Below are 26,452 nucleotides of genomic sequence, written 5' to 3'. Positions count from 1 at the left end.
ATCATATACACTAGCACAAAACATGGTAGCTGAGTGTTATGACTGTAAAATTGTAAGAAAAGCAAGATGCTTGCTCTTTGGAGCAAATTTGCCAAATAAATTCTGGTCAGAAGCAGTCTTAATTAACATATCTCCAACTAAGGCAGTAAAAAGTACGACTCAAGAAGAAACTTGGACAGACGAGGAGCCATATCTTCGACACCTCAAAATATTTTGAAGGAAGACCTATGTTCTCATTCCGAGAGCCAAGCAACTAAAATGGGACAAAAACGTATTGAATATATCTTAATATAATACTGTGAAGGATCAAAACCATACAGAATTTTTGAACCTATTTGCCAGAGGATCATAGAAGCCAGGGACGTTATTTCTGATGAAAGTTCTTCTAAACAATACAAAGAAGAAACCGAGTTACAGGAACCAAGTTGACTGTTTCTTCCACTGACAGAAAAGAAGCAAAATGAAGTAACAAATGAATTAGAAGAAATGAACCTGAACCTGAGACTATCACATCAAATAGTATTTCAACGAATACTATCTGCAGTGAGAAATCAAGTCCAGACAATGCAAATAATTGAGCAACCGCAGCAACTTGAGTCAATAAGAAAGTCATCCAGAATTCCAAAGTCAAAGAGTTGCATGACTTCATAACTTTTCACTCTAAACAGTCAACAGACACTGATCCTTTGTTGTCACTGCAAGAATAATGATGTCAGACAGTGCTGAAAAAGTTTGCTGAAAGCACTGCAAGAAGAGTTAAAGTCTTATGAAGAGAACCACACACGAGAGTCTGCTGTTTTTACCTTCAGATAAGAAACCAATACATATATATGAAATGTGTGTTTACAACAAAGGAAGATCTGAAAGGCCACATGGGCACTATAGAGCACAACTAGTAATAAAAGGTTGTGCTCAGAAGCAAGGACTGGATTATTATACAACATACGCACCAGTTATAAGATATAACTCATTAAGATATTTATTTGAGATGGCTGCTCAACATGCAATGATCATGTAGTAATGTCATGGTTTTCTTACAAGGTGACTTAATGAAGAGATTAATGTGAAAGTTTCAGGAGTAGACCCGGTCACAAAGACAGTGAAAAATATTGGTATTAAAACACTAAAAAAGGCAGTATATGCATTAAAATAAGATGAATGCTGTTTCAACTTGAGATTAGACAGTCCACTGTTGAATCTAAACTTCAAAAGATCGACAGCTGATCCATCTGTTTATTACAAAAATTAAAGGTTAGATATTTTAATAGTCATTGTTTATGTGGATGATATGCTGATTTTCAGTAACAGTTCACAAGAGAAAGAAGTTTTCAAAAACTTTTTAGGTACATGAATTACTAGGAACTGCAAAGAAGGTTATTTAAGGATAGACCAGATACACTATGTGGAGCAAATTCGGAACAGATTTAATATGAAAGAGAGTAACCCTATATCTAAGCCACATGACAATAACCAAGTGCACATTCATGATATAAGTCCAAAAACAGAACAAGCAAGAAGCTATGAAGAACATACCCTATCATGAAGCAATAGGAAGTTTAATGTATGCTCAGTTAGGAACAAGGCCATATATAGCTTATTCACAGGAATTGTCAACCATTTTTGTAAAAATCCATGTGTGCCACACTGGAAAGCAGTTAAAAGGATCGTTAGATATCTAAAAGGTACCAAGAATTTGAAACTATTGTTTTCTAAAGCAGAAGAATGTGACATAAGAGTTTGCTGTGTTGAAGACTGTGCTGTAGATTCTGAAGACAGGAAGTCAACAACTATTTATCTTTTTAAATATCAAGGAGCAGTAATATCCTAGCAGAGTAACAAACAGCTAATCATAGCCTTTTTATTTATTTATTTAGCCATCCGTGGACATTTTAAAATTTATGGATGTTGTCAGTTGCATACAGTCATATATTTATACAGTTTCTTGTTACATGTAGTTAAACATTGTGACATATAAGTTATTTTCAATCATTTTTTTCTCCTTATCAACATACTGTGAAACAAAAGCTATTTACAATCATTTTCTACTAAGGAATTCACTTATAGTGTAAAAGCAGTGTTCCTGCAAAAACAATTTAAGATTTTTCCTAAAGCGGTACATGTTATCTGCTTCTTTTATTTTCTGTCGCAATTTATTATGCAGTTTTACACCTTCATACAACAAGCTATTTTGAGTCTTACGTTTATTCTTCCTGTCTAGGTGAAGACAGTGACTTGTTCTTGTACTATAGTTATGAAAACTGCTATTTGTGTTATAATTTTCTATATTTTTCTTGATGTACACCATGGTTTGGAATATAAATTCACAAGGAACAGTTAGAATTTCTAACATTTTGAAAAGTTCTCTGCAGTGGGCACACTTACTGCTTTTTGTTATAATTCTTACTGCTCTCTTTTGCATTTTAAATACTGTTTGTAAATTCTGAGCACTGTTTCCCCAGAAAATAATACCATAACTGATTACTGAATGAACATAACTAAACTATACAGATCTCAAACATTCACTACTGCATGTGGATACAAGGACTCTAAGTGCATAACATTTTGTGGATATCTTTTTCAAGAGTTTCATAGCCACTTCATTTGGCTGTCAGTGAGCAACCCTAAGATATATGTTGTATGTACATCATCTATGGAGATGTTATCTAGTTTTAAATTTAAGGGACTCTGTTTTCTGTTCATTCTAAAGCATATTGTATTTGTTTTCTTTACATTGAGAGTTACTATGTTTTCCTGAGACCATTTGTGAACATCCCGCAGCACTTCAGTAGAATTTTCCAACATTTATGCTGGTGTCTTACTGGTGATTACTATGTTGCTGTCATCTGCAAAAAATATCTTCTCTCCATGGCTGAAATGTTGCGGGAAATCATTTATATACACCAGAAATAATACAGGGCCTAGTACACTTCCTTGAGGGACACCAATATTGATATATTGTGGATCAGATATATGTTTCTCAATGTACTTTGATCCACTGGAGACATGTGTGATCTCTACTGACTGTACTCTGTTTTCTAGATATGAACGAAACCATTTGAGCCGGCCGAAGTGGCCGTGCAGTTAAAGGCGCTGCAGTCTGGAACCACAAGACTGCTACGGTTGCAGGTTCGAATCCTGCCTCGGGCATGGGTGTTTGTGATGTCCTTAGGTTAGTTAGGTTTAACTAGTTCTAAGTTCTAGGGGACTAATGACCTCAGCAGTTGAGTCCCATAGTGCTCAGAGCCATTTGAACCATTTGAAACCATTTGAGAACCACTCCCCTACTCCCAGTGCCTCTAATTTATGCGACAGCTTCTGGTGGTCAACTGTATCAAATGCCTTAGACAGGTCTAGGAAAGGCCAGTCACATAGCTGATCTCACCTAGTGCTTCTAAAACTGTTTTTGTAAATTGTGCTATTGCAGATTCTGTACCTCTACCAGGCCTGAAACCATGCTGGTCATTGCAGAGGAGGTTAAATTTACTTAGATAGCTCATAAGCCTGTTTTTCAATTGTTTCTATTACTTTGTAAAAGCATGACAATAGGGCTATTGGTCTGTAGTTCTTAACATTTTCTACAACACCTTTCTTGTGAACTGGTAAAGCCAGCCGGAGTGGCCATGCGGTTCTAGGTGCTACAGTGTGGAACCGAGCGACCGCTACGGTCACAAGTTCGAATCCTGCCTCGGGCATGGATGTGTGCGGTGTCCTTAGGTTAGTTAGTTAGGTTTAATTAGTTCTAAGTTCTAGGCGACTGATGACCTCAGAAGTCAAGTCGCATAGTCCTCAGAGCCATTTGAACCATTTGAAATGGTAAAATTTTGGCATGCTTCAGATAGTCAGGGAAGCAACCAGTTTTGAAGGATTCATTTATGATTTCTGTTAGTGGAGCTTTTATACCGTTTATGCATTTTTTCAGCACACACATTGGAATTTCATCTAAACCTGCAGAGTTTTTGTTCTTTAATTGCCTTACAACATTGCATACTTCCTCCTCAGTAGTTGGAAGCAATACCATTGAGTTTGCTGTATGCTTCTGTATTGGTTGATTAGCACCTTTAGGAAAAATTTTGTGTAAGTTCATTGCAATGCTGCTAAAGTAGGTATTCACATAATTTGCTAATTCTTTCAGGTTACTTTTTAAGTTTTCCTTGTTCCTGATTTGTGTGCTTGTACCTCTCTGCTTCACAGTTCCTGTTTCTTGTTTCACTACAGCCCATGTAGCTTTACTTTTATTATTGGCTAAATTTATGAACCTATTGTTGGCTGATTTTTTTGCAGTGTTGATTACTTTCCTGTAGATCCTTTTGTAGTTTTTGTAGTAGTGAAAAAAAAACTGGATCACTATTGTCCTTTTTAATGGAGTTTAGGTATTTACAAGTTTGAGCACTTTTTCTAATTCCTTTAGTAATCCATTTATTGTATCCACAACTGAGGCAGAATATATGGTCCCAAACTCAGGCTCTATGGCTTCAAAGGTTAGACAGTGAAATACCATCACACCCCAAGAAGGATCTATAATTTAGAACCTGTGCAGCCGGCCTGTGTGGCCATGCGGTTCTAGGCGCTTCAGTCTGGAACCGCGTGACCGCTATGGTCGCAGGTTCGAATCCTGCCTCGGGCATGGATGTGTGTGATGTCCTTAGGTTAGTTAGGTTTAAGTAGTTCTAAGTTCTAGGGGACTGATGACCTCAGAAGTTAAGTCCCATAGTGCTCAGAGCCATTTGAACCATTTTTTTTAGAACCTGTGCCTTGCTTGTGTAAATATCTTCCACATTGCTGTGGATGCTCTTTTTCTTTATTCTGTGGACTTTATTGTACAAGAGTTCATGTAATTGTGTTTAACTTGTTAATGTGTATAATAAATCTTATGGTCCCAATCACATACTGCCAGCAAATTACCATACTAACACAATCCTACACTGCTGGACAATAACAAGACAGCCTTCTCAAATGTATCAATGATTCGCCTCACCCAGTAACACAGCAAAAACTAGTGCAGGTAACTCTCGCATCTTTCCATAGAGTTGTTGAAGTCAGTGTCAGGGGGCAGTGGCAGAGAAGGCTGCTCTGTAGGTTCCTGACACATGTGTATGGAGCAGTTCTGCATTCCATTGGAGCAGTTCCTGCATTTGCTCTTGCTGCAACCTTTGTCGCTGCTCCTCGAAGTGCAACTGTTACTGTTAGCACTGTTAAAATACCGGGCCCATGTGTGACGTTCGCCTGCTTGATTTCCTTATTGATAGTCCTCAATGCCGATTTACTGCATTGTTATACTGGCTAGAAAATGGGGGGTGGAAGTTCAACACTGGCTACTGTAAATGATGTAGCCGACAGTTGCACAGTTGTGTTTCGCACTTCTTTACTTTTACTGTTCACAACCCCCCTCCCCCCCCCCTCAATATTACATAGTTATATGGCCAGTTCACTATTGGTAAATGTTAAGCCTCATTAATAGGTTGCAGGCAAGCATCAGAATACTGCTACAGTAGTTTGCTGTTGAATATCTATGAGCAGTAAATACTGTCCGCCCCGGTAGCTGACTGGTCAGCACAACAGAATGTCAATCCTAAGGGCCCAGGTTCGATTCCTGGCTGGGTCAGAGATTTTCTCCACTCAGGGACTGGGTGTTGTGTTGTCCTAATCATCATCATTTCATCCACATCGAAGTGCAAGTCGCCAAAGTGGCGTCAAATTGAAAGACTTGCACCTGATGAACAGTCTACCCGACAGGAGGCCCTAGTCACACGACATTTATTTAGCAGTAAATACCTAACCACACACTTCACAGTTCTTGCAGAATAATAAGGTACATGAGACACTATTTCTCAAATAAATTGAACAGACCCTGTCTTTGTTTTAACACATGGCCTATTTGTGTTACATTAATTGCACTCTTAAGTTGATGCATTGTTGTTACTTGAAATGGTACATAATTTCCCTCTAAAATTGGCCGTGGACTGTCTTAGGACCAAAAATCTATCCTTTATATATCCCCACAATAATAGGCACTGAAACTATACATTGTTCGGTGTTCTCATTCAATTAACTGAATACATTGAAAAATTCCTTCTTTTTAACAGTTTCTTCTACTACAAAGGTTAGGCCAAATTATTTGTTTAGATAATGAAATTAACAGATATAGTTATGCAAACAATACTTTTGACAAATCTGGTAATTATTTTGGAATTAAATAAGGGCTGACTTTGCTAATATGTTTTCAAATGGAGCCAAGTAAATACTTCAAGAATCCTAGTAGTTCTTCTTCCAAATGTTTATAATTGCTATAGAATTTATATTTGTTCATAAGTTAACAATAGAATCTAAGTCTCAAAACAATTACTGATTTTGCCCTATAATAAAAGATATTAACTAGGAGTAGTCAAAATAAATTAGGAAATTAATTACATGCACAAAACTACACACAAGATTAGACCTGATGCTATATTTCTTAAGACTGAGGGCCAGTCTTTCTCTCTCATGAAAATGCAGATTGCATTCATCTATGTTATTGGTAATTAGGCAAAAATGAAAATAAAATGAATTTAATGAGGCAGATAGGAAAACAAGAGAGGAAGTAAAGAGATCCCAGCTTGCTTCATCACACATGGTGGCCACAATGTAGTACTACGAGAGAAAGAAGATAGTTACATGCATAAGAATGTTGCTGCCACTTTTGTATCTGCACAGGGTGTGAAAACACAGTGGAAAATCACTCACTGTTAGCTGACAGTGGCTCGGCTGCAAAGCCAAGGAGCTAAACCCTGGAAGGGAGAATGAAACTGAATGTGCTCTTTGATCCATGTGGGAACAGAGGGTCCAAACACCACCCAGAGATGAGTAGAGACAAAAACACAAAACAATTCAATGCCCTCCATAACAGCATTCTGCACTATTCTACTACAGTACCCACACTGGTTCAACTGTATCCATCTTGATGGCTGCTGAAGGGGATGTTAAACTAGCAAAACTAAAACGTTATCACATGGGTTGAACCAATCAAAAAAATGGAAAACAGAGAGACACATTAAAAAATTATACTATGTATAACAAGGTACTGTACTGTTGATAGTGGAGTATTATCAAATATGGAATCCCATAAAGCTCAGCATTTGGTGCCTTCCTGTTCTCCATTTACATAAATGATTTATGAAAGACTTTGGAGGAATTTTCAGGAACTTTTATACCAGATGATACCATACCAATATACTGATGAACAGCCCTGTATCTCTGTACCAGACATAGCCAGGAAAATAAGGGAACAGGCTAGCAACTGGGCCACAGCATACTGCTTAACTATTTATATTGCACAATGCCAAACAAATAATAATCCACGTAAGTGCAACGAGGAGTCATATACCAAGAGTTCTTTACATACTTAATTATTTGTATAGGTGATTCATCCACCCAAAGAATGAGAATTTCAATGATTTATATTTGCTATCAATATTGATATTAGTTGATGTTGTTGTGGTCCTCAGGCCAGAAACTGGTTTGATGCAGCTCTCCATGCTACTCTATCCTGTGCCAGATTCTTCAACTCCAAGTACCTACTGCAACCTACATCCTTCTGAATCCACTTAGTGTATTCGCCTCTAAGATTTTTACTCTCCACACCGCCCTCCAGTACTAAATTGGTGAGCTCTTGATGCCTCAGAATATGTCCTACCATCCTATCCCATCTTCTAGCCACGTTGTACTACAAATTCCTCTTCTCCCCAATTCTATTCAGTACCTCCTCATTAGTTACATGATCTACCCATTTAATCTTCAGCATTCTTCTGTAGCACCACATTTTGAACACTTCTATTCTCTTCTTGTCTAAACTATTTATTGTCCATGTTTCACTTCCATACATGGCTACACTCCATACAAATACTTTCTGAAACGACTTCCTGACACTTAAATCTATATTCAGCATTAAGAAATTTCTCTTCTTCAGAAAGGCTTTCCTTGCCATTGCCGATCTGCATTTTATATCTTCTCTACTTTGACCATCATCACTTATTCTCCTCCCTAAATAGCAAACCTCATCTACTACTTCAAGTGTCTCATTTCCTAATCTAATTCCCTCAGCATCACCCGATTTAATTTGACTACATTCCATTAACCTCATTTTGCTTTTGTTGATGTTCATCTTATATCCTCCTTTCAAGACACTGTCCATTCCATTCAACTGCTCTTCCAAATCCTTTTCTGTCTCTGACAGAATTACATTGTCATTGACAAACCTCTAAGTTTTTATTTCTTCTCAATGGACTTTAATTCCTACTCCAAATTTTTCTTTTGTTTCCTTTACTGCTTGCTCAATATACAGATTGAATAACATCAGGGATGGGCTACAATGCTGTCTCACTCCCTTCCCAACCACTGCTTCCCTTTTATGCCCCTCGACTCTTATAACTGCCATCTGGTTCCTGTACAAATTGTAAATAGCCTTTCGCTCACTGTATTTGACCCCTGACACCTTCAAAATTGTCAAAAGTTTTCTCTAAGTCTACAAATGCTAGAAATGTAATTTGCCTTTTCTTAATCTATCTTCTAAGATAAATTGTCGGGTAAATATTGCCTTGCGTGTTCCAACATTTCTATGGAATCAAAACTGATCTTCCCCCATTGTCAGCTTCTAATAGTTTTTACATTCGTCTGTAAAGAATTTGTGTTAGTATTTTGCAACCATGACTTATTAAACTGATAGTTTGATAATTTTCACACCTGTAAACACTTGCTTTCTGTGGGACTGGAATTATTATATTCTTCTTGAAGTCTGAGGGTATTTCACCTGTTTCATACATCTTGCCCACCAGATGGTAGAGTTTTGTCACAGCTGGCTCTCTCAAGGCTATAAGTAATTCTAATGGAATGTTGTCTACTCCTGGAGCCTTGTTTTGACTTTGGTCTTTCAGTACTCTGTCAAACTCTTCACTCAGCATCATATCTCCCATTTCATCTTCAACTACGTCCTCTGCCATTTCCATAATATTGTCCTTAAGTACATCGCCTTTGTATAGACCCTCTGTATACTCTTTCCACTTCTCTGCTTTCCCTTCTTTGCGTAGAACTGGTTTTCCATCTGAGCTCTTGATATTCATACAAGTGGTTCTCTTTATCCCTAGTGGTATATGCCTCTACATCGTTACATTTATCCTCCGGCCATCCCTGCTTAGCCATTTTGCACTTCCTGTTGATCTCATTTTTGAGACGTTTGTATTCCTTTTTGTTCCACTTACTGCATTTTTATATTTTCTCCTTTAATCTGTTAAATTCAATATTTCTTCTGTTACCCAAGGATTACTACTAGCCCTCTCCTTTTTACCTACTTGATCCTCTGCTGCCTTCATTATTTGCTCTCAAAGCTAGCCACTCTTCATCTACTGTATTTCTTTCCCCCGTTCTTGTCAACCGTTCCCTAATGCTCCTTCTGAAACTCTCTACAACGTCTGGTTCTTTCAGTTTATCCAGGTCCCATCTTCTTAAATTCTCACCTTTTTGCAGTTTCTTCAGTTTTAATCTACAGGTCATAACCAATAGAGTTTGGTCAGAGTCCACATCAGCTCCTGGAAATGTCTTACAATTTAAAACCTGGTTCCTGTATCTCTGTCTTACCATTATATAATCTACCTGAAACCTTCCGGTGTCTCCAGGCCTCTTCCGCATTACAACCTTCTTTCATGATTCTTGAACCAAGTGTTAGCTATGATTATGTTATGCTCTGTGCAGAATTCTACCGGGTGGCTTCCTCTTTCATTCCTTACCCCCATTCCATATTCACCTACTACTTTCCCATCTCTTGCTTTTTCCTACTATTGAATTCCAGTCCCCCATGACTATTAAATTTTCGTCCTATTCACTATCTGAATAACTTCTTTTATCTCATCATACAGTTCATTAATCTCTTCATAATCTGCGGAGCTAGTTGGCATATAAACTTGGTCTGCTGTGGTAGGTGTGGACTTCATGTCTATCATGGCTACAATAATGCATTCACTATGCTGTCCATAGTAGCTTACCCACATTCCTATTTTTTTTATTGATTATTAAACCTACTCCTGCATTACCCCTACTTGATTTTGTATTTATAATCCTGTATTCACCTGACCAGAAGTCTTGTTCCTCCTGGCACCAAACTTCACTAATTCCCACTATATCTAATTTTAACCTATCCATTTCCCTTTTTAAATTTTCTAACCTACCTGCCCGATTAAGGGATCTGACATTCCATTCTCTGATCCATAGAACACCAGTTTTCTTTCTCCTATAATGACGTCCTCCTGAGTAGTCCCCGCCCGGAGATCTGAATGGGGGACTATTTTACCTACAGAGTATTTTACCCAAGAGGACGCCATCATCATTTAATCAAACAGTAAAGCTACATGCCCTCGGGAAAAATGACAGCTGTAGTTTCCCCTTGCTCTCAGCCATTTGCAGTACCAGCACAGCATGGCTGTTTTGGTTAATGTTACAAAGCCAGATCAGTCAATCATCCAGACTGTTGCCCCTGCAGCTACTGAAAATGTTGCTGCCCCTCTTCAGGAACCACACGTTTGTCTGGCCTCTCAACAGATACCCCTCTGTTGTGGTTGCACCTACGGTATGGCTATCTGTATTGCTGTGGCATGCAAGCCTCCCCACCAACGGCAAGGTCTATGGTTCATGGGCAGATTAATACTGGTAAGAAATCAAAATATGTGACATAAATGGGTATATCTTTTTACTGCATTGAGGTAGAAACAGACAATAACAAATGAGCTAGTTGGCATATAAAAATGTACTGCTGTGGTAGGTGTGGGCTTCGTGTCTATCTTGGCTACAATAATGCGTCCAGTATGCTGTTCATAGCAGCTTACCCGCATTCCTTTTTTTTTAATTATTATTTATTATTAAACCTATTTGTGCATTACCCCTATTTGCTATTGTATTTATAATCCTGTATTCACCTGACCAGAACTCTTGTTCCTGCTGTCACTGATCTTTACTAATTCCCATTATATCTAACTTTAACCTATCCATTTCCGTTTTTAAATTTTCTGACCTACCTGCCCAATTAAGTGATCTGACATTCCACACTCCGATCCGTAGAATGCCAGTTTTCTGTCTTCTGATAACGATGTCTTCGTGAATAGTCCCCGCCCAGAGATCCGAATGAGAGACTATTTTACCTCCAGAATATTTTACCCAAGAGGACGCCATCATCATTTAACCATACAGTAAAGCTGCATGCCCTCGGGAAAAATTACAGCTGTAGTTTCCCCTTGCTTTCAGCCATTTGCAATACCAGCACAGAAAGGCCATTTTGGTTAATGTTACAAGTCCAGATCAGTCAATCATCCAGACTGTTGCCCCATCAACTACTGAAAAAGCTGCTGGCCTCTCAACAGATGTGGTTGTGGTTGCATCTACAGTATGGCTATCTGTATCGCTGAGGCACACAAGCCTCTCCACCAACAGCAAGGTCCATGGTTCATAGGGGGACTGATACTGGTAAGGTATCAAAATATGTACCATAAATGGTTATATTCTTTACTGCATTGAGGTAGAAACAGACAATAATCAAAGACAAGGAAAAGTACTTTTTCCTGTGATAAAATAACATATTAACAATTTTCAAATTCTTTTCCTTTACTTATCATGTAAGACCTTGCATGTTGCCAACATTCCTGATTAAAGGTTAACAGGAGGTACCTTATAGGTTATGATGAGTGCATTTATGAATATCAAAATATGTGACATTAATGGCAGCATCTTTTGATTACATTGACTTAAACGCTTAACTGTTATACACCACCAAGGGACCATACCCCTTATTATGTGATTTAAATATCAGCTTGACATGCTAATCAGTTCCTGAGAAGGAAGGATCTTAACACATGGGCAGACAGACAGGTGGTGTAATAACAAATGACTGCCTTTTCATATCAGATAATTACAAATTAATAATTTTCAGATTTTTTTGTTTACCTGTATTGTTCGGCCCGCCCAGCCCAGTGACCCCACCCCCATCCCTCGGGAACGTCTCACACCAGACGAGCGTAACCCCAATGTTTGCGTGGTCGAGTAATGATGGTGTACGCGTACATGGAGAAAGTGTTTGCACAGAAATTGCCGACATAGTGTAACTGAGGTGGAATAAGGGGAACCAGCCCGCTTTCACCGAGGCAGGTGGAAAACCACCTTAAAAACCATCCATAGACTAGCCGACACACCAGACCTCGACACTAATCTGCCGAGCAGATTCGTGCTGGGGACCGGCATGCCTTCCCGCCCGGAAAGCAGTGTGTTACATCATACGGCTAAACAGGCAGGCTTTGTTTACCTGTACTGTGAAAACTTTTTCTTTCCAAATTTCATTATTCTAGCCCAACAAGAAGTATCCTGTAGGTTTTGTTGAGTGAGTCTGCAAGTATCTAAATATGTGACATCAGTGGACTTATTTTTTGATTGAAATGACTTAGAAATTTACATTTATTTTGCCACCATGGGACCATAGGTCTTAGCATGTACATGAATTTTGACTATATATGTCTACCCACTCCTGAGAAAAAGGGATCTTGACAGAGAGATGGACAGACAATCATATAACAAATGACAAAATTTTTCTTCATGAGAGATAATCATAAATTAGCTATTTTTGGATTTTTCCCTTTATCTGTGCTGTGACAGCTTCCTTATTACCAAAGTTTGTTATTCTAGGCCAGTAGAAAGTATGCTATAGCTTTTGATAAGTGGGTTTGCAAGTATCAAAACATGTGACATAAATGGCCATATCTTTTGGTTACAGTGGCTTAGAAGCTTCAGTTTTTTACTCTGCCCAGGGACTGTAGACCTCAGTGTGTGACATAAATTTCAATGTGATTCTTTTCCCCATTCGTGTGGAAAAAAAGTTTTTAACAATTGGGCAGAAAGACAGACAGACAACAAAGTGACCTTATAAGGGTTTCGTTTTTCCTGATTGTGGTATGGGACCATAAAAATGATTTATATAACTAGAGATCAGTAGACACATGCTCAAGGTGCGGAGTCATCTCCCATCTTCAATTAATTTTTTTTAAACGTAATCACCTTCTTAAATTTTTGTCACCTTTTTCAACCTTCTTTGCTCTTTATGGAAGAAAATAAGCTATTTACTTTTTTTCCAAGTTTCTGCATCCATGTTCATTCATTTAACTTTTTGGGATACTCTAATGATGAAGGTAGTTATAATAATCTAACACAAGGAGCTTCTGAAATATTGTTCCTTTTTTTATTTTTGTATTTTAGTGTTTTGCATATTTTGCACAGCTGTTAACGGTGTCAAATATTGCTCTATTACAACTATTTTTGTCCCAGATTTTTATTTTGCTGCAGTAGTGAAACTGCTGCTGTGGTACTTTGTTCAGTTTCAGAAATAAACCTTGAGATGGTAAAATGCAAATTCCGTAGTGAATGGTTAGAAAAGATATACAGATTGAAAAGTAAAGTCTCTGCATGGAGGAAAAAAGTTAGTGAAAGTGAACTACTCTGCAGTGTGTGTTCTTGCGCTATTAATTTTCAGACAGTTTTTAACAACTCACTCTCAACAAAACATAAGTGTAATTTAAAGTTAAATGTGGACCACATCAGTTACTGACAGAACTTGCATATCAGAAACAACCTTCTATTTTGGTTCATGTGCCTACAATATGGAAGTTAGGGACCAAGGATAGTGTCATCACTGCAGGATTGATTTGGACAATGAAACCAGGGATTTCCAATTACTCTGTGGATTTGTCAAATGATATTTGTAACATTTTTAAAACGATGTTCCCTGATAGTGTTTCTGAACCTTTTTCACATTTGTTGAATAAAATGAGACACCTAATAACTGGTGGACTGACACCATATTTCGGGGAACATGTTAGAAGAAGTACATTCATCTGATTGAAAATTAAGTTTTAATGAAACTACCAGTGTTAAAGATAAAACCATTACTTTTGGTCAGAGAGTAAGTGTTGCAATACAACACATTGTCTAAGAACTTTCTTTATCTTCAAAGCAGATGGTGAAACATTACATCAGAAATTATGCAAAGTGCTTTATGAAGCCAACTTGTCCCTAAAATAAGTGCCTGTGGGACCTATCATCAATAAACAAGTGTTTATGTTCTCAGCTAGTGATGTCCAGGAGACACTAGGTAGACAACTTATCAACATCAGAACTTGGCAACAATCATATGTGTATAATGCACATGTAAAAGCTTTGGAGTGTATAGGTGAAGAAGCATCCAAATTTTCTGGTCAATATTAAGTGCTGTTTTGGCAGTTGGCCTTTTCACTGGGAAGAATTTGAAGGAATTCAGTCTAAGTTTAACATTCCACATCACACGTTTCCAAGGATGCAACCACAAGGTGGCTTACATTATGACTTTCAAGCCACCAGGATTTTGGAACAGTGAGATGGTATACAATATTACTTTTGTAAGCATACACCTCTAATAAAGTTTTCTGCTACTGTTCAGTCCAAAGCCTATAATGTCATTTTGAATGCTTTAAAAAACTAGCAATGAAAGCAGAATTTCTATTCAAAATTTCATTGGCAGGACTATTCAATAAGTTCATACAACGTTTCTAAAGCCAAACAAGTTTGATACATAAGTTGAATTATGGAAAAGCATACTCCAAATCTTCTTGGTTCATATTTTGAAGGTTCCGCTTTGAGAAAATTTGAGAGTATTTCTGAAGTTCTTCATAATGAACTCTTTACATTGGATAATGTATGTCTTTTGAACAACTAATGTTAATAGGCAAGTAGCTGAAGAGCTTAGTAAACTAGAAGAATGTGATGAATTATGGTTTCTAAAGAATGCCCAAAAACATTACATCACAGTTTGTAAACGTGATGGAAAAGACATGGTTGTCAAGTGCTCCACTGAAAAGATTTCATCTTTTAGGCCCCAAAGAAAGAATAAAGAGTAGAAGCAACAGTGACATGTTAAAGGTTGCAAAAATGACACTGTTTGGCATCCAGCAAGACTACTTATTAGACAAGTGGAAAGTTCTACAGTTTTAAAAATATAACTCAGCTTCACGTATCAAAAACATTGACAATTACTGGCAATAGCACATGTCAAAAAGAGACTTGAAATCCATAGAGTTAAAGTACCCAAACTCTTCAAAACATTTTGAGACCTGTCTCACTTTGTCCAACAGAAATGTGGACATAGCGAGAAAATATTTCATTTTGAGCCCACATTAGGGGAAGACAAGGCAGCGATGAATGAAAGATTTTTAAACAGTACTTTGAATGTGTTGCATGCTTTGGAACAAGACCCTCATTTTCACTATGTGCTCATTGACTCATGGCTCATTAGGTATGGACAGCAAGCACATACCAATTACACTGCTTATCAGGAAGAATGTGAGAGGAAAAAGAAAACTTGAAGTAGAAGAAAAGCAAAAAGCGGAAAAAAACCAAAGGCATCTTCAATAGGATATTAATATGATGAATAACTTGAAAAAATCAATTGAGTATGAGGCAACTGTGCTGGAAAAAAATATGCCAGTTGTCTAAGGAGGCACAAGAAGAACATCACTTTGAAGCTTCAGCTAAACTGAGAAAGCATTTGGCCGAAGGTATTATTGAGGGTGCATATATCATGAAAGTAGATAAAGAGTGAAAGGAAAGGAGGTGGAACTCATTAGGAGAAATCTTGCAAAAAGAAAATCTAGTATGATGACTTCATTTCTTGCTAAGATCCCTAAGAATCAGTAATCAAAAACCATTTCATTGATCGTTTTCCAGTACTGAAGGGAGAATGTCATTAGTTGTAAAAATGTGATGTAGATTTTCCTTGTGAATTATGATTACCGGTATCAAATTACTGATACTGAATTACACTACTGGCCATTAAAATTGCTACACCATGAAGATGATGTGCTACAGACGCGAAATTTAACCGACAGGAAGAAGATGCTGTGATATGCAAATGATTAGCTTTTCAGAGCATTCACACAAGGTTGGCGCTGGTGCCGACACCTACAATGTGCTGACATGAGGAAATTTTCCATCCGATTTCTCATATACAAACAGCAGTTGCTGGCGTTGCCTGGTGAAACGTCATTGTGATGCCTCGTGTAAGGAGGAGAAATGCGTACCACCACATTTCCGACTTCCATAAAGGTCAGATTGTAGCCCATCACGATTGCGGTTTATTGTATCGCGACGTTGCTGCTCGCATTGGTCGAGATCCAATGACTGTTAGCAGAATATGGAATTGGTGGGTTCAGGAGGGTAATACAGAACACCGTGCTGGATCCCAACAGCCTCATATCACTAGCAGTCGAGATGACAGGCATCTTATCTGCATGGCTATAACAGATCGTGCAGCCACATCTTGATCCCTGAGTCAACAGATGGGGACGTTTGCAAGACAACAACCATCTGCACGAACAGTTTGATGATGTTTGCAGCAGCATGGACTATCAACTCGGAGACCATGGCTGCGGTTACCCTTGACGCTGCATCACAGACAGGAGCGCCTGTGATGGTGTACTCAATGATGAACCTGGATGCACAAATGGTGAAACATCTTTTTTTTTTTTTTTTCTTTTTTCGGATGAATCCAGGTTCTGTTTACAGCATCATGATGGTCACATCCATGTTTGGCAACATCGCGGTGAACGCACATTGGAAGCATGTATTTGTCATCATCATCCTGGCGTATCACCCGGCGTGATGGTATGGGGTGCCATTCGTTACACGTCTCCGTCACCTCTTGTTCACATTGACGGCACTTTGAACAGTGGATGTTACATTTCAGATGTGTTACTACCCGTGGCTGTACCCTTCATTCAATCCCTGCGAAACCCACCATTTCAGCAGGATAATGTACGACCGCATGTTGCAGGTCCTGTACGGGCCTTTCTGGATACAGAAAATGGGCCTTTCTGGATACAGAAAATGTTCGACTGCTGCCCTGGCGAGCACATTCTCCAGATCTCTCACCAATTGAAAATGTCTGGTCGATGGTGGCCGAGCAACTGGTTCGTCACAATACGCTAGTCACTACTCTTGATGAACTGTGGTATCGTGTTGAAGCTGCATGGGCAGCTGTACCTGTACATGCCATCCAAGCTCTGTCTGACTCAATGCCCAGGCGTATCAAGGCCATTATTACGGCCAGAGGTGGTTGTTCTGGGTACTGATTTCTCAGGATCTACGCACCATTGCATGAAAATGAAATCACATGTCAGTTCTAGTATAATATATTTGTCCAATGAATACGTGCTTATCATCTACATTTCTTCTTGGTGTAGCAATTTTAATGGCCAGTAGCGTACCAATTTACCTTGTGACGGTTTGCTTGTGATAACTGCCCCAGTTTAATTACACCATCTAACCACATGTGACAGTTCAGTGACAATACTGAAAAGAAGAAAGATTGCTGAGAAGACAACAAGCATCCTGTCTGGGGATATTTTTAATGGATTAATGGATCTGAAAAATGTTACAGAATTAGTAGTCTACCTAACTTGTTGATGCTGTCAATGAAATGAACTGTGGATTCAGTTCTTGCTTGTGTCATACAGAGGCAGGATCATGGCACCACAATTAGACTTCTGTAAAACTGAATGACATTGAATCTAATTCAACTTCACAGAGACAGGTGCAACCACTGCTTATAATGATTCAGAATATATGAAGATTTGTGACATATTTATGTGTTTCTGACTTGTAGCTAGAACCATTGACGTGTTTGTTCCATTAATTGGGAATGACTGAAGAAGCTTAGGTGAGACTAATTATTTAAGCTGAATGGACAAAATCTTTACATGAAACTAGAGCTTCTTTTTTCTTGGATTTTATATAACTTCTGAGACTGGTGATTTTAAGCAGTTGTGGTAGTTACAATTTCCCTATGCTTTCTTTTGATTAGTCCAAGTCTGATAATTGTTTCAGGGCTTAACAGCTACTTAAAGGTAGTTAATTTTTGGTGGATTATATGAATGCCCCTAAAGTGTGGCATCTTCCTGAGTTGATAATGTGATCTCAGGTTCAGGTGGGTTGTTTGGCCACAGTAATAGCTGATACCAAGGATGGTGAGAGCCCCTAGCTAGGAGGTGTGCCACAACCTGCATGTATTAATAAATTTGTATGAAGGAAAAAAATGGCCACACACTATCCGCAATCATAATAGAGAAATTTATCATCATGTTAACTGTATTTTTTGGCAGGGAACAAATTAAGACAATTTGTTTGCACCATATTTGATTACTGAAATAATTTGTCACCTTCATACCATCTTTTTAAAATATTATATCACAATTTCATCACCTTTTTCAAATTTTTGTCACCATTCTCACCTCTTTCAAGTGCCATCATGGCTTCTCACCCTGCAAGCTAAGTAAAACCCCAAGTGTAAAATTTCTAGGCATCAAGATGGATAACAAATAGAGGTAGCTCCAGCATGTGGATATGTTAATCAAAAAGATGAGTTCAGCCTTCTTGCACTTATAAATCTCTCTTACTGTGTTTACCTGTGGATGAAATTGTTAGCACATATTGCGTGCTTTCACTCAATGCTGTCCCCTGGTATAGCTTTTAGGAGAAATCCATCTAAAGGCAGAAAAGCAGGCATTTTAGAGAATCTTTCATTGAGAATATCGTGTGAAGTTGATAATCGAATATCTTGCAGAATCCTTTTCTGTAATCTTGTAATTCTTAAGCTTATGTGTCAATACATTTACTACCCGACAGTATTCTGGTTAATGTAAGACTGAATGTAAGATGAACTGTGAAACTTACAACCATAATACTAGAAATAAAAATAATTTCCAAGTGGACTATGTCTAGTATTCAGAATGGAGGTTAATATTTTGGTGTACAAGTCCATAATAGATTTCTGGTAGACATCAGACAGTAGAAATCCCCAGATGTCCAAAAACATAGCAAAAGAGCGCCTTAATAGGCACTTCTTCTATAATTAATCAGAATATTTGGACTCAGAGATGTAAATTGCATTTAAATATTTTTTTAACTTTTATGTTACAAAAACAGCTATAGCTGTCTCTGAAACAAGTAAAGTTACTTAAATTCTTAGTATGAAGTAACAGAGGAAAGCAGTGTCTGAGTAGCGTAAGAGAATGAGGAGTGGCTGCTTTTCTGCTTATAAAAAGTAATCTTGAAATAATTTCCAGAATTATGAACATGAGTAAATTAAAATTAGTCTTAAATGGTTGTTAGAATACTTTACAGAAGTATCGTATAGTGGTTGCTTCTGCTAATTTATGTACAGTATGACTCACTTCACATCCTTGAATGATCTGCTCCATGATTGGTTAATGAGAGATGATGTGTGAATAAATGAATGAATAAATCCAATAAAGAAGCAATTATAGTTGGAGTCACGAACAATGGCTGTTGAGTTAGGCTTGTTCTTTGCATCTGCGTCATTCATTCTTCAACAGCCAATGAACATTCAGAAGCGTTTTGAGCACTCTGCTGTGAATACCATAGCTAATGCAAGCGTTAAACATGATTGCAGCAAATTGTTTAGTGAATTTCTGTTCCATTTGTTGCAAGCTGTCATCGCTGACAGTGGTGGTAAGTGATAAATTCTGCATAAGCAAGCGAGAGACATAATTTCCAGGACATATGCTCTCTTCAAGTAGAAATCACACCCATGTGCGTACCACAACTGTCACTTGGAATCACCAACAACTCAGTCCCCGTCCATGCCTCAACATGCGTGAATTGCCATCGTTCATGGATCGCACTGTAGTAAGAATGTTGTGTAAAATGATAAAATACACACCTTGCAGTGGCCTCATTAACAATTCCTACATGAATTTCACTGAAAATTTAAGCCTTAATGGTTTTTGTTTGATATGATAAAAATTAGTATCAGTTCTACTGCAACTAGCATAAAAAAAATAAAAATAATTTTATGTAGGCATTGCATCCTTGTCTAGGGGTTATGGAGTCTGCTGAAAAGGTATTCAAAAAGCTCTCATCTGACATAAACTAAGATGTTGGGAATTTCCTACCAATTCAAAAGAAAATTAAAAACATATCTCATTACTACAAATAATCTGATTATCCAGATTCAAAGATTTAAAATTCCTGTTACCTACATGACAAGTAGGAGTATCCATTGTAATTATTCATGACAGATATAATTAGTTTAAAATTACTTGTTATTTGTCACTTCACACCTTGGAACATGCTTCTCCCAGTGAGAGCTAGCAGTCACTTCATTAATTGTCTGTTCAGTTGCATTTTTCAAGTAATGTGAACTACACTTGTAATCTCTCATCAGGCACTGCTGGGGCAGTCCATTTCACTGTCACTGGTGCAGCAAGCATTGATGCATACTACCCATGTTGGCAGGCTACTCCCTGGATCTGCTGAACAACCACTGTGGTATTGCTGTAATGCCACATGACAAATGTGAAATAACAGTTCTAATCAGAGAGTATTACTGTTTTGTAAAAAAATTTGTTTTGTTACTGATGTAGGTAATTTATTTGATAAATGGATATGCAAAAAAACAGAGGCATCCAGAAGACATGGTCAGATGTCAACATCTACACACAATCACTGCATATGTAAATGATTAGAGTTGCTATTCTCTGTAACAGGTAGAATGACCAGCAGAGCACAGTGCTGTTGTTCATGTTTCGTATTGTTACTAGGTCTGGTAGTGAATATATGGGGCACGAACAGCATCAAATGTTGAGTTATGACTGTGGAGGAGAGATAGACTATGCATATTCATGTGAGACAGTGTAGTCAGCAGCTGAGTGAGTTTGAAAGGTTTATTGTTGTGGGTCTCCATTTGACAGGCTGGTCAAGTCATTCAAATTCATGGGGCATTTGGATGTGACAGTGGCCCAACGTAGGACAGCATGGGAACGTGAGGGCAGACGTACTTGTCATCAAGGTTCCAGTCAACTGCATCTGACCATCACTAGGGAGGAGCACCACATTGCACACCAAACATATCATAAAACTTCGCATATGTGCCTTCCATCTGAGAGCAAGTCATGGACTCCCTTCAGTATTCTGTCATCCTGCTCCATTGGTTAGAAATTAGTTAGTAACAGTTTAACTAGGGAATTAGCATCACGTGTAGGCTGCTATTAATATCACAAGGCAAAAGGCTGCATTTTGAGTGGCTCTGTGAGCTGAAAGTGTGGACTCCGAATGAATGCCATTGGATTGTGTTCAGTGATGAATCAAATTTCTGCACTACCCCCCATGACCATCGGTGATTACAATGGTGACCTAAGGAGAGGTCTCATTCCTCTGATTTTTGGAGGGGCACACCAGTGTTACCGTTGGCTTCATGGTGAGGTGAGCCATTGGATAAGAGTTCAGGTTATGGTTGGTGGTACAATGGTACATCACAGACATCCAGTGTCCTCATACGGTACCTTTCATGTGACTTTTTCATTGTGTCATTTTTCAACAGGACAATGCTTATCCATGTATGGCACATATGTCTGTGATCTCTTTGCATGTTGTTGAGCTATGCCTGTCATCAGCAAGATCCCCATATCTCTCCCCTGTAGAATATGTGTGGGACCAGGTGGGGCAACAACTCCATCCAAGTGCCAGTAACCAGTATATCAAGAACCAGTTACAACAGCTCGTAGGCCAGCTTGCATCAGCAGTGGATACAATAGCTTTATGATGTCCTTCCCACCTAAATTAATGCATGCCTCTAGGCTAGAGGGGCGCAGCATCATACTGATAAGTGTGCTGATACTGCCAAGTTCTTTGCAAATTTAACTCAATAATTCAATCATTGAAATAACATCACATATCTTCTCAAACTGCCAAGTTTCATTTCATTTTCTACTCCCCTTCTGATTGATTCACTTCTTTTGTCTGGCAGTGTATTACATTAACCAGTAGACAATATGCTGCAGCTGTTGAATATAACTAAGGAAGTAGCAGAAATCAAATAATGGAAAATCCAGGATGAAATGTAACAATATTGTGAAAAGGAAAGTTGCTATTTGCCATATAGCGGATATGCTGAGTCACAGATAGACACAACAAAAACAGACTGTCACAAATATAGCTTTCGGCCAGTAAGGCCTTCATCAAAATTAGACCACACACACACACACACACTCACTCACAGGAACACAACTCACACACCCGACTGCAGTCTCAGGCAACTGAGGCCACACTGCCAAGGAAGTAGCAGCTTCTTTGAAATACATTCTGTCCTTCTACTTTACTAGGCTAAATTTACCTTACATAAGTGTAAAGTGATAAGCCATAAAGTGGTGTTTCATAAAGTGGTGTTTCGTTGTTAACACCAAACACAGATTAATATTTTAAGAGTTGTTTCCCTTTTGTTAATTATACCATAGTGCATTCCATATTCCTGAAAGTTCTTTTTGTTGATGGGATCTGAAAAATTCAATAAGTGAAATAGGGAATGTTAATGTATAAGAAAAAGTTATATTAATTATGTACTTAAATTACAGGGCAACTGCTGCTCCAGGCTATTGGCAAAATACAGTAGGTGACCTTGCCAGCGAGGTGCAAGTGAAACTTGGTACAACACTGCGCCAGAAGCTCTGGACAGCTCTACCATGCAGTTGTCATGGGACTCTCGATACTCATTGGAGTGGTCATCTCTCAGCTCATGACATGCTGCTTCGTTCCTGTTCAAAGAAGTTGGTTGCATTACAAAGAACTGGTGGAATATCATTTGATACATCTAGGAATGTCACTTCTGCTTCCCATCAACAACGTAATGTGCAGTCAACAGATGCAGACAACAGGGGTCACACAAGTCTCAAGTGGAAAAGATACCACAAACTTACAGAAATTCCAACTTCAGATAGCACTATACAGCTCACACAACAAGCTTTGCAATCTGGCTCTGATACAGAACCTGGACCTTCACACCAAGCTGATACTGCCAAAAAGAAAAAAAAGAAACGTAAAACTACACATTCCAGGAAAGGGAGACGTCTACAGTCAGCCAGTGGTCATTGCTCACCAAAGAAAATCACAAAATCTTGATAAAAAACTGAACATCTTGAAGCATTTAGCAGCATAAATTACTTGAATGTAATAGTGCCAAACTGACTGAACTGTTATGCACATATCATATATTTATGTTTCTAAGTATATCATACCTTGGTATTCCCTACCTCCAAGTGTGGAAATGGAAGAACAGTAACTGATTTATTTACTTAGCATATGAAGAGTCCAGGGGAAAATCCTGATAAGTCACAATTCTTATTTTTTTCAGGAGATGAAATTTAAAGTTTCAAGACTCATAAAATTTTACTTTCTCAAGTTATATTCTTCATTTTTGTTTTAGACCTCAATATATCTTTCAGAGAGAGAGCAGTTCTGAAATTATACACATCTGAATAAGATTTACAATAATATGATGCATTTTTATTATGAAGGCAGGTCATACAGAGGAAAATTATGACAAGTTCATAACATATTGCAGGTAACTACAAGATTTCAAATTCATGTTACAACAAATTATCTCATATAATCATTTAATAATCTTCTATAAAAGGTCCTGCGCTTTTTCGATGGTGGGTTAATGCCAAAGATGATCAAAATACACTTGCACTTCACTATGGCAAAATCTTTTCAAGTCTTGTAAATCTCTGTATTTCTCAGCAGATATTTTAAGATCACCTGCAAAAAAATCAGAATCTCTTAATTTAAATAGCTGTATGCCTAATACTAAAAAAATACTATTTCAATAAATAAATAAAACTTTCAAATCATACTGTTGTAAAAGAAATACTATACCTTCATATTTAGCAGAGGGTAGGCTGAACTCGCCATCTTTCAGGCTGGAATCTTGCCCTTTCTTTCCACGAAGAAGTAATGAAGCTTGCTCATATGCTCCATTGTAGCTTCCTCTATACCGAACCAGTGCTGCATGGTGTCATGTGACTTCCAATTCTCTTATTGGCCTGGACTGGAAAGGGAGTTTCTTCTTGTATATTGTATTATCCAGATGCTCTGTCCAGCATTTGATTATCTCTGGTTGCTCCTCAACATCAATGATGACAAAAGGCAAAGCATGTGTGTGTGAATTCTGAAAAACCTGACACCAGTCCTTTGGAATTTGACATTCCTGAGTTTGGTCTATCATATCAATATTTTTATCACATTCAAGGTACAAATGACCTCTTATGAGGAATGTCATCTTTACATAGTCCAATCGTTTTTCTGTATGGACTAGATGGTGAAGGAATCTGAACACAGTGGCATTCTTGTTTTGCCCTCCGCAGGAGTCACAGAAGATCCCCAGATGTCCGACTTCTGGAGTTAGAAAACTGTGCACAAAATGATAAAGGAACAATGAAACTTCGTCTGCTCCTTTTCGACCTTTGCTCTCTGGATACATGTAAAAATAGCTGTCCCCTGTTGCCAAAACATGAACTTTGAATATAAATACAAAAGGCTGTCATTTATAATAAACTTCATTTGGGTCTTTATATTTGGACAAGGAAAGTTTTTGCTATAATCCATCATAATTGCAACCTTTGATGAATTTTTTTGACATTCCATCTTTGCCCTTTTTTCCTGTCATAGAACACTTTTTGTTTTCTGAGATGCAATTCATGGGCTATTTCACTGGATCAAAGTTCGGAATGGAGCCTTACTTTGTTTTCAACAGATGATCGTGGATATCCAAAACTTATATTGAAATCTGAGTTGAATATAGTGTGGTATGTTTCATATGACATGTTCTGATCCTGAAACTTCTCCTTGAATGTAACATTTTTTTTTAATATTCAAAGACTCTGGTAGGTAAATTTTTTCTGACTTTGTCAAACTGTAGTGGCTGTTATGACCTTTAAATGATTTAATGTGCCCTCTTATTATTGCACGTGTTTCATTTTTCAAAGCCTGTGGGCGGGATCTGTGTTTCCCTCGGCTGTCTCATAGAGGTTGGTCTCCAGATTTAAGTTTCTTCAGTAAATGATCTACCTTGCCCTTCTTTATTCCATGTAATGGCATAAATGCTTGCTTGCACACATGTACTTCTTGTACACTTCCATTAATGGTAATATAACACTGAATTTATATGATACATCACGAAACTTTGCTTCCTCCACTTCTCTTCTAGGATGCCTGCGCTGTATAGGCAGCACTGTAATTAAATCACTTAAATAGAGGTTTATTTCATCATAATTTTGAAAGTGGTTCATGTTATTAATAATATTCCTTTTATTTTCATCACTGACAATATCAAAACAATTGTATTTGCACTTACATGGTACTCCTGTTTCATGTGACTGCAATCTTAAACATTTGGAGGCATCTCTAATGCAACCATATTTCTTCCTTTTCTTTGTCAGCTTCTTTGATGACATTCTATAATTTTCTTCGCAAGTAGATGAATCACTGTCTTCTTTATTCATTTTACACTGACAGAATACAATGCTAAATCTAACTTCCTCCACAAATTCCACAAAGCTAACAACAATGGTCAACTTATACACAACAATGCATGTGGAAACAATGATAAAACAACGATCATTAAGTCATAAAATTTTATCGGTGCATTCTCTGGACTTTTCAGGATATCCCTGTTTTGCGTGGACTTATAATGTTTTCCGCCTGCACATGCTTACAAGATATCAGAATATCTCTTGACTCATCAGGTTTTCGACCAGTTCCGTAAAACTACACTGGCTGGTCTATTAAATTATGGAGGAAAAAAAAAAAAAAAAAAAAAACACAGAAATTTTGGAATTTTGAACTTATCGAGTTTTTCCTCTGGACTCTTCATATACAAAACTATTTTTCCCATGAGAATGTGTGTTTTTATTGTGCTATATGGACTACGTTTTTGTGCAGGTACTGAGTACTGTTTGCAGTTTTGCAGTAGATAGACTTTTCTAATGTAATATTTAATATACAATTTTGTTACAAATAACCAGTGATGGAGTGATCCTCAAAATAATGTTAGTTTCATTTTGAAACGTATATTTTTAAACATGTGTGATTGTTTAGTGTAACATTTTCCCAGCAAAAACCAGATGCAGTTTCTTCAAGGCCACAAATATGTTCTGTAATTTTCTAAAGAATAAAACCAAGTATTTTCGAGAAGCATTAACACTTTCTTAAGCTGGTTACTTTTTTGTAGTACTCCCATAAACAAAGAAGCACTCATGTAATAGCCAGTGTTATTGCAATAATTGTGAGCAAATAAATATTTACAACATTGTCAACAAGTTCATATTGTTTGATTACTCCGATCACCAGATGAAGCTACAGTACATTTTAGATGACATTTTCAACTAGTTAATTCCCCCCCCCCCCCCCCCCCAAAAAAAAAAAAAAAAAAAAAAAAAAAAAAAAAAAAAAAAAAAAAACTTTAAAGAAAAAATGCATACAAACAGTGAGGCTAAAGTATGTGTGGTGTACAATTGAAGCATATTTCCCATAGCTATGCAGAGATGGAGTAAATAATGACCAGGAATAAATA

The 26,452-nt window shown here is 37.7% G+C and overlaps 2 protein-coding genes across 2 annotated transcripts in view; one reads left to right on the top strand and one right to left on the bottom strand.

Moving 5' to 3' along the window:
- Positions 1–23,001, top strand: part of LOC124788990 (cytosolic carboxypeptidase Nna1) — a 580,471-nt gene extending 557,470 nt beyond the window's left edge. The window contains exons 17-18 of the mRNA XM_047256278.1: positions 20,273–20,376; positions 22,458–23,001. Of these exons, the coding sequence (XP_047112234.1) occupies positions 20,273–20,376; positions 22,458–23,001 (648 nt within the window). The remainder of the gene's footprint in view (positions 1–20,272; positions 20,377–22,457) is intronic.
- A 401-nt stretch (positions 23,002–23,402) lies between these two features.
- LOC124789501 lies at positions 23,403–24,440 on the bottom strand. The gene is made up of 2 exons (XM_047256884.1): positions 23,758–24,440; positions 23,403–23,640 (listed from the first exon to the last, which is right to left on the bottom strand). The coding sequence occupies exon 1, from the start codon at positions 24,359–24,361 to the stop codon at positions 23,897–23,899; it is 465 nt and encodes a 154-aa protein (XP_047112840.1). The 5' UTR covers positions 24,362–24,440; the 3' UTR covers positions 23,403–23,640; positions 23,758–23,896.
- Between the last annotated feature and the right edge of the window lie 2,012 nt (positions 24,441–26,452).

The sequence above is a fragment of the Schistocerca piceifrons genome, chromosome 3 (genome assembly GCF_021461385.2).
Source record: "Schistocerca piceifrons isolate TAMUIC-IGC-003096 chromosome 3, iqSchPice1.1, whole genome shotgun sequence".
Classification (NCBI taxonomy): domain Eukaryota; kingdom Metazoa; phylum Arthropoda; class Insecta; order Orthoptera; family Acrididae; genus Schistocerca; species Schistocerca piceifrons.
The sequence above is the reverse complement of the archived record's forward strand: the minus strand, read 5'-3'. Positions and strand labels throughout refer to the sequence as shown.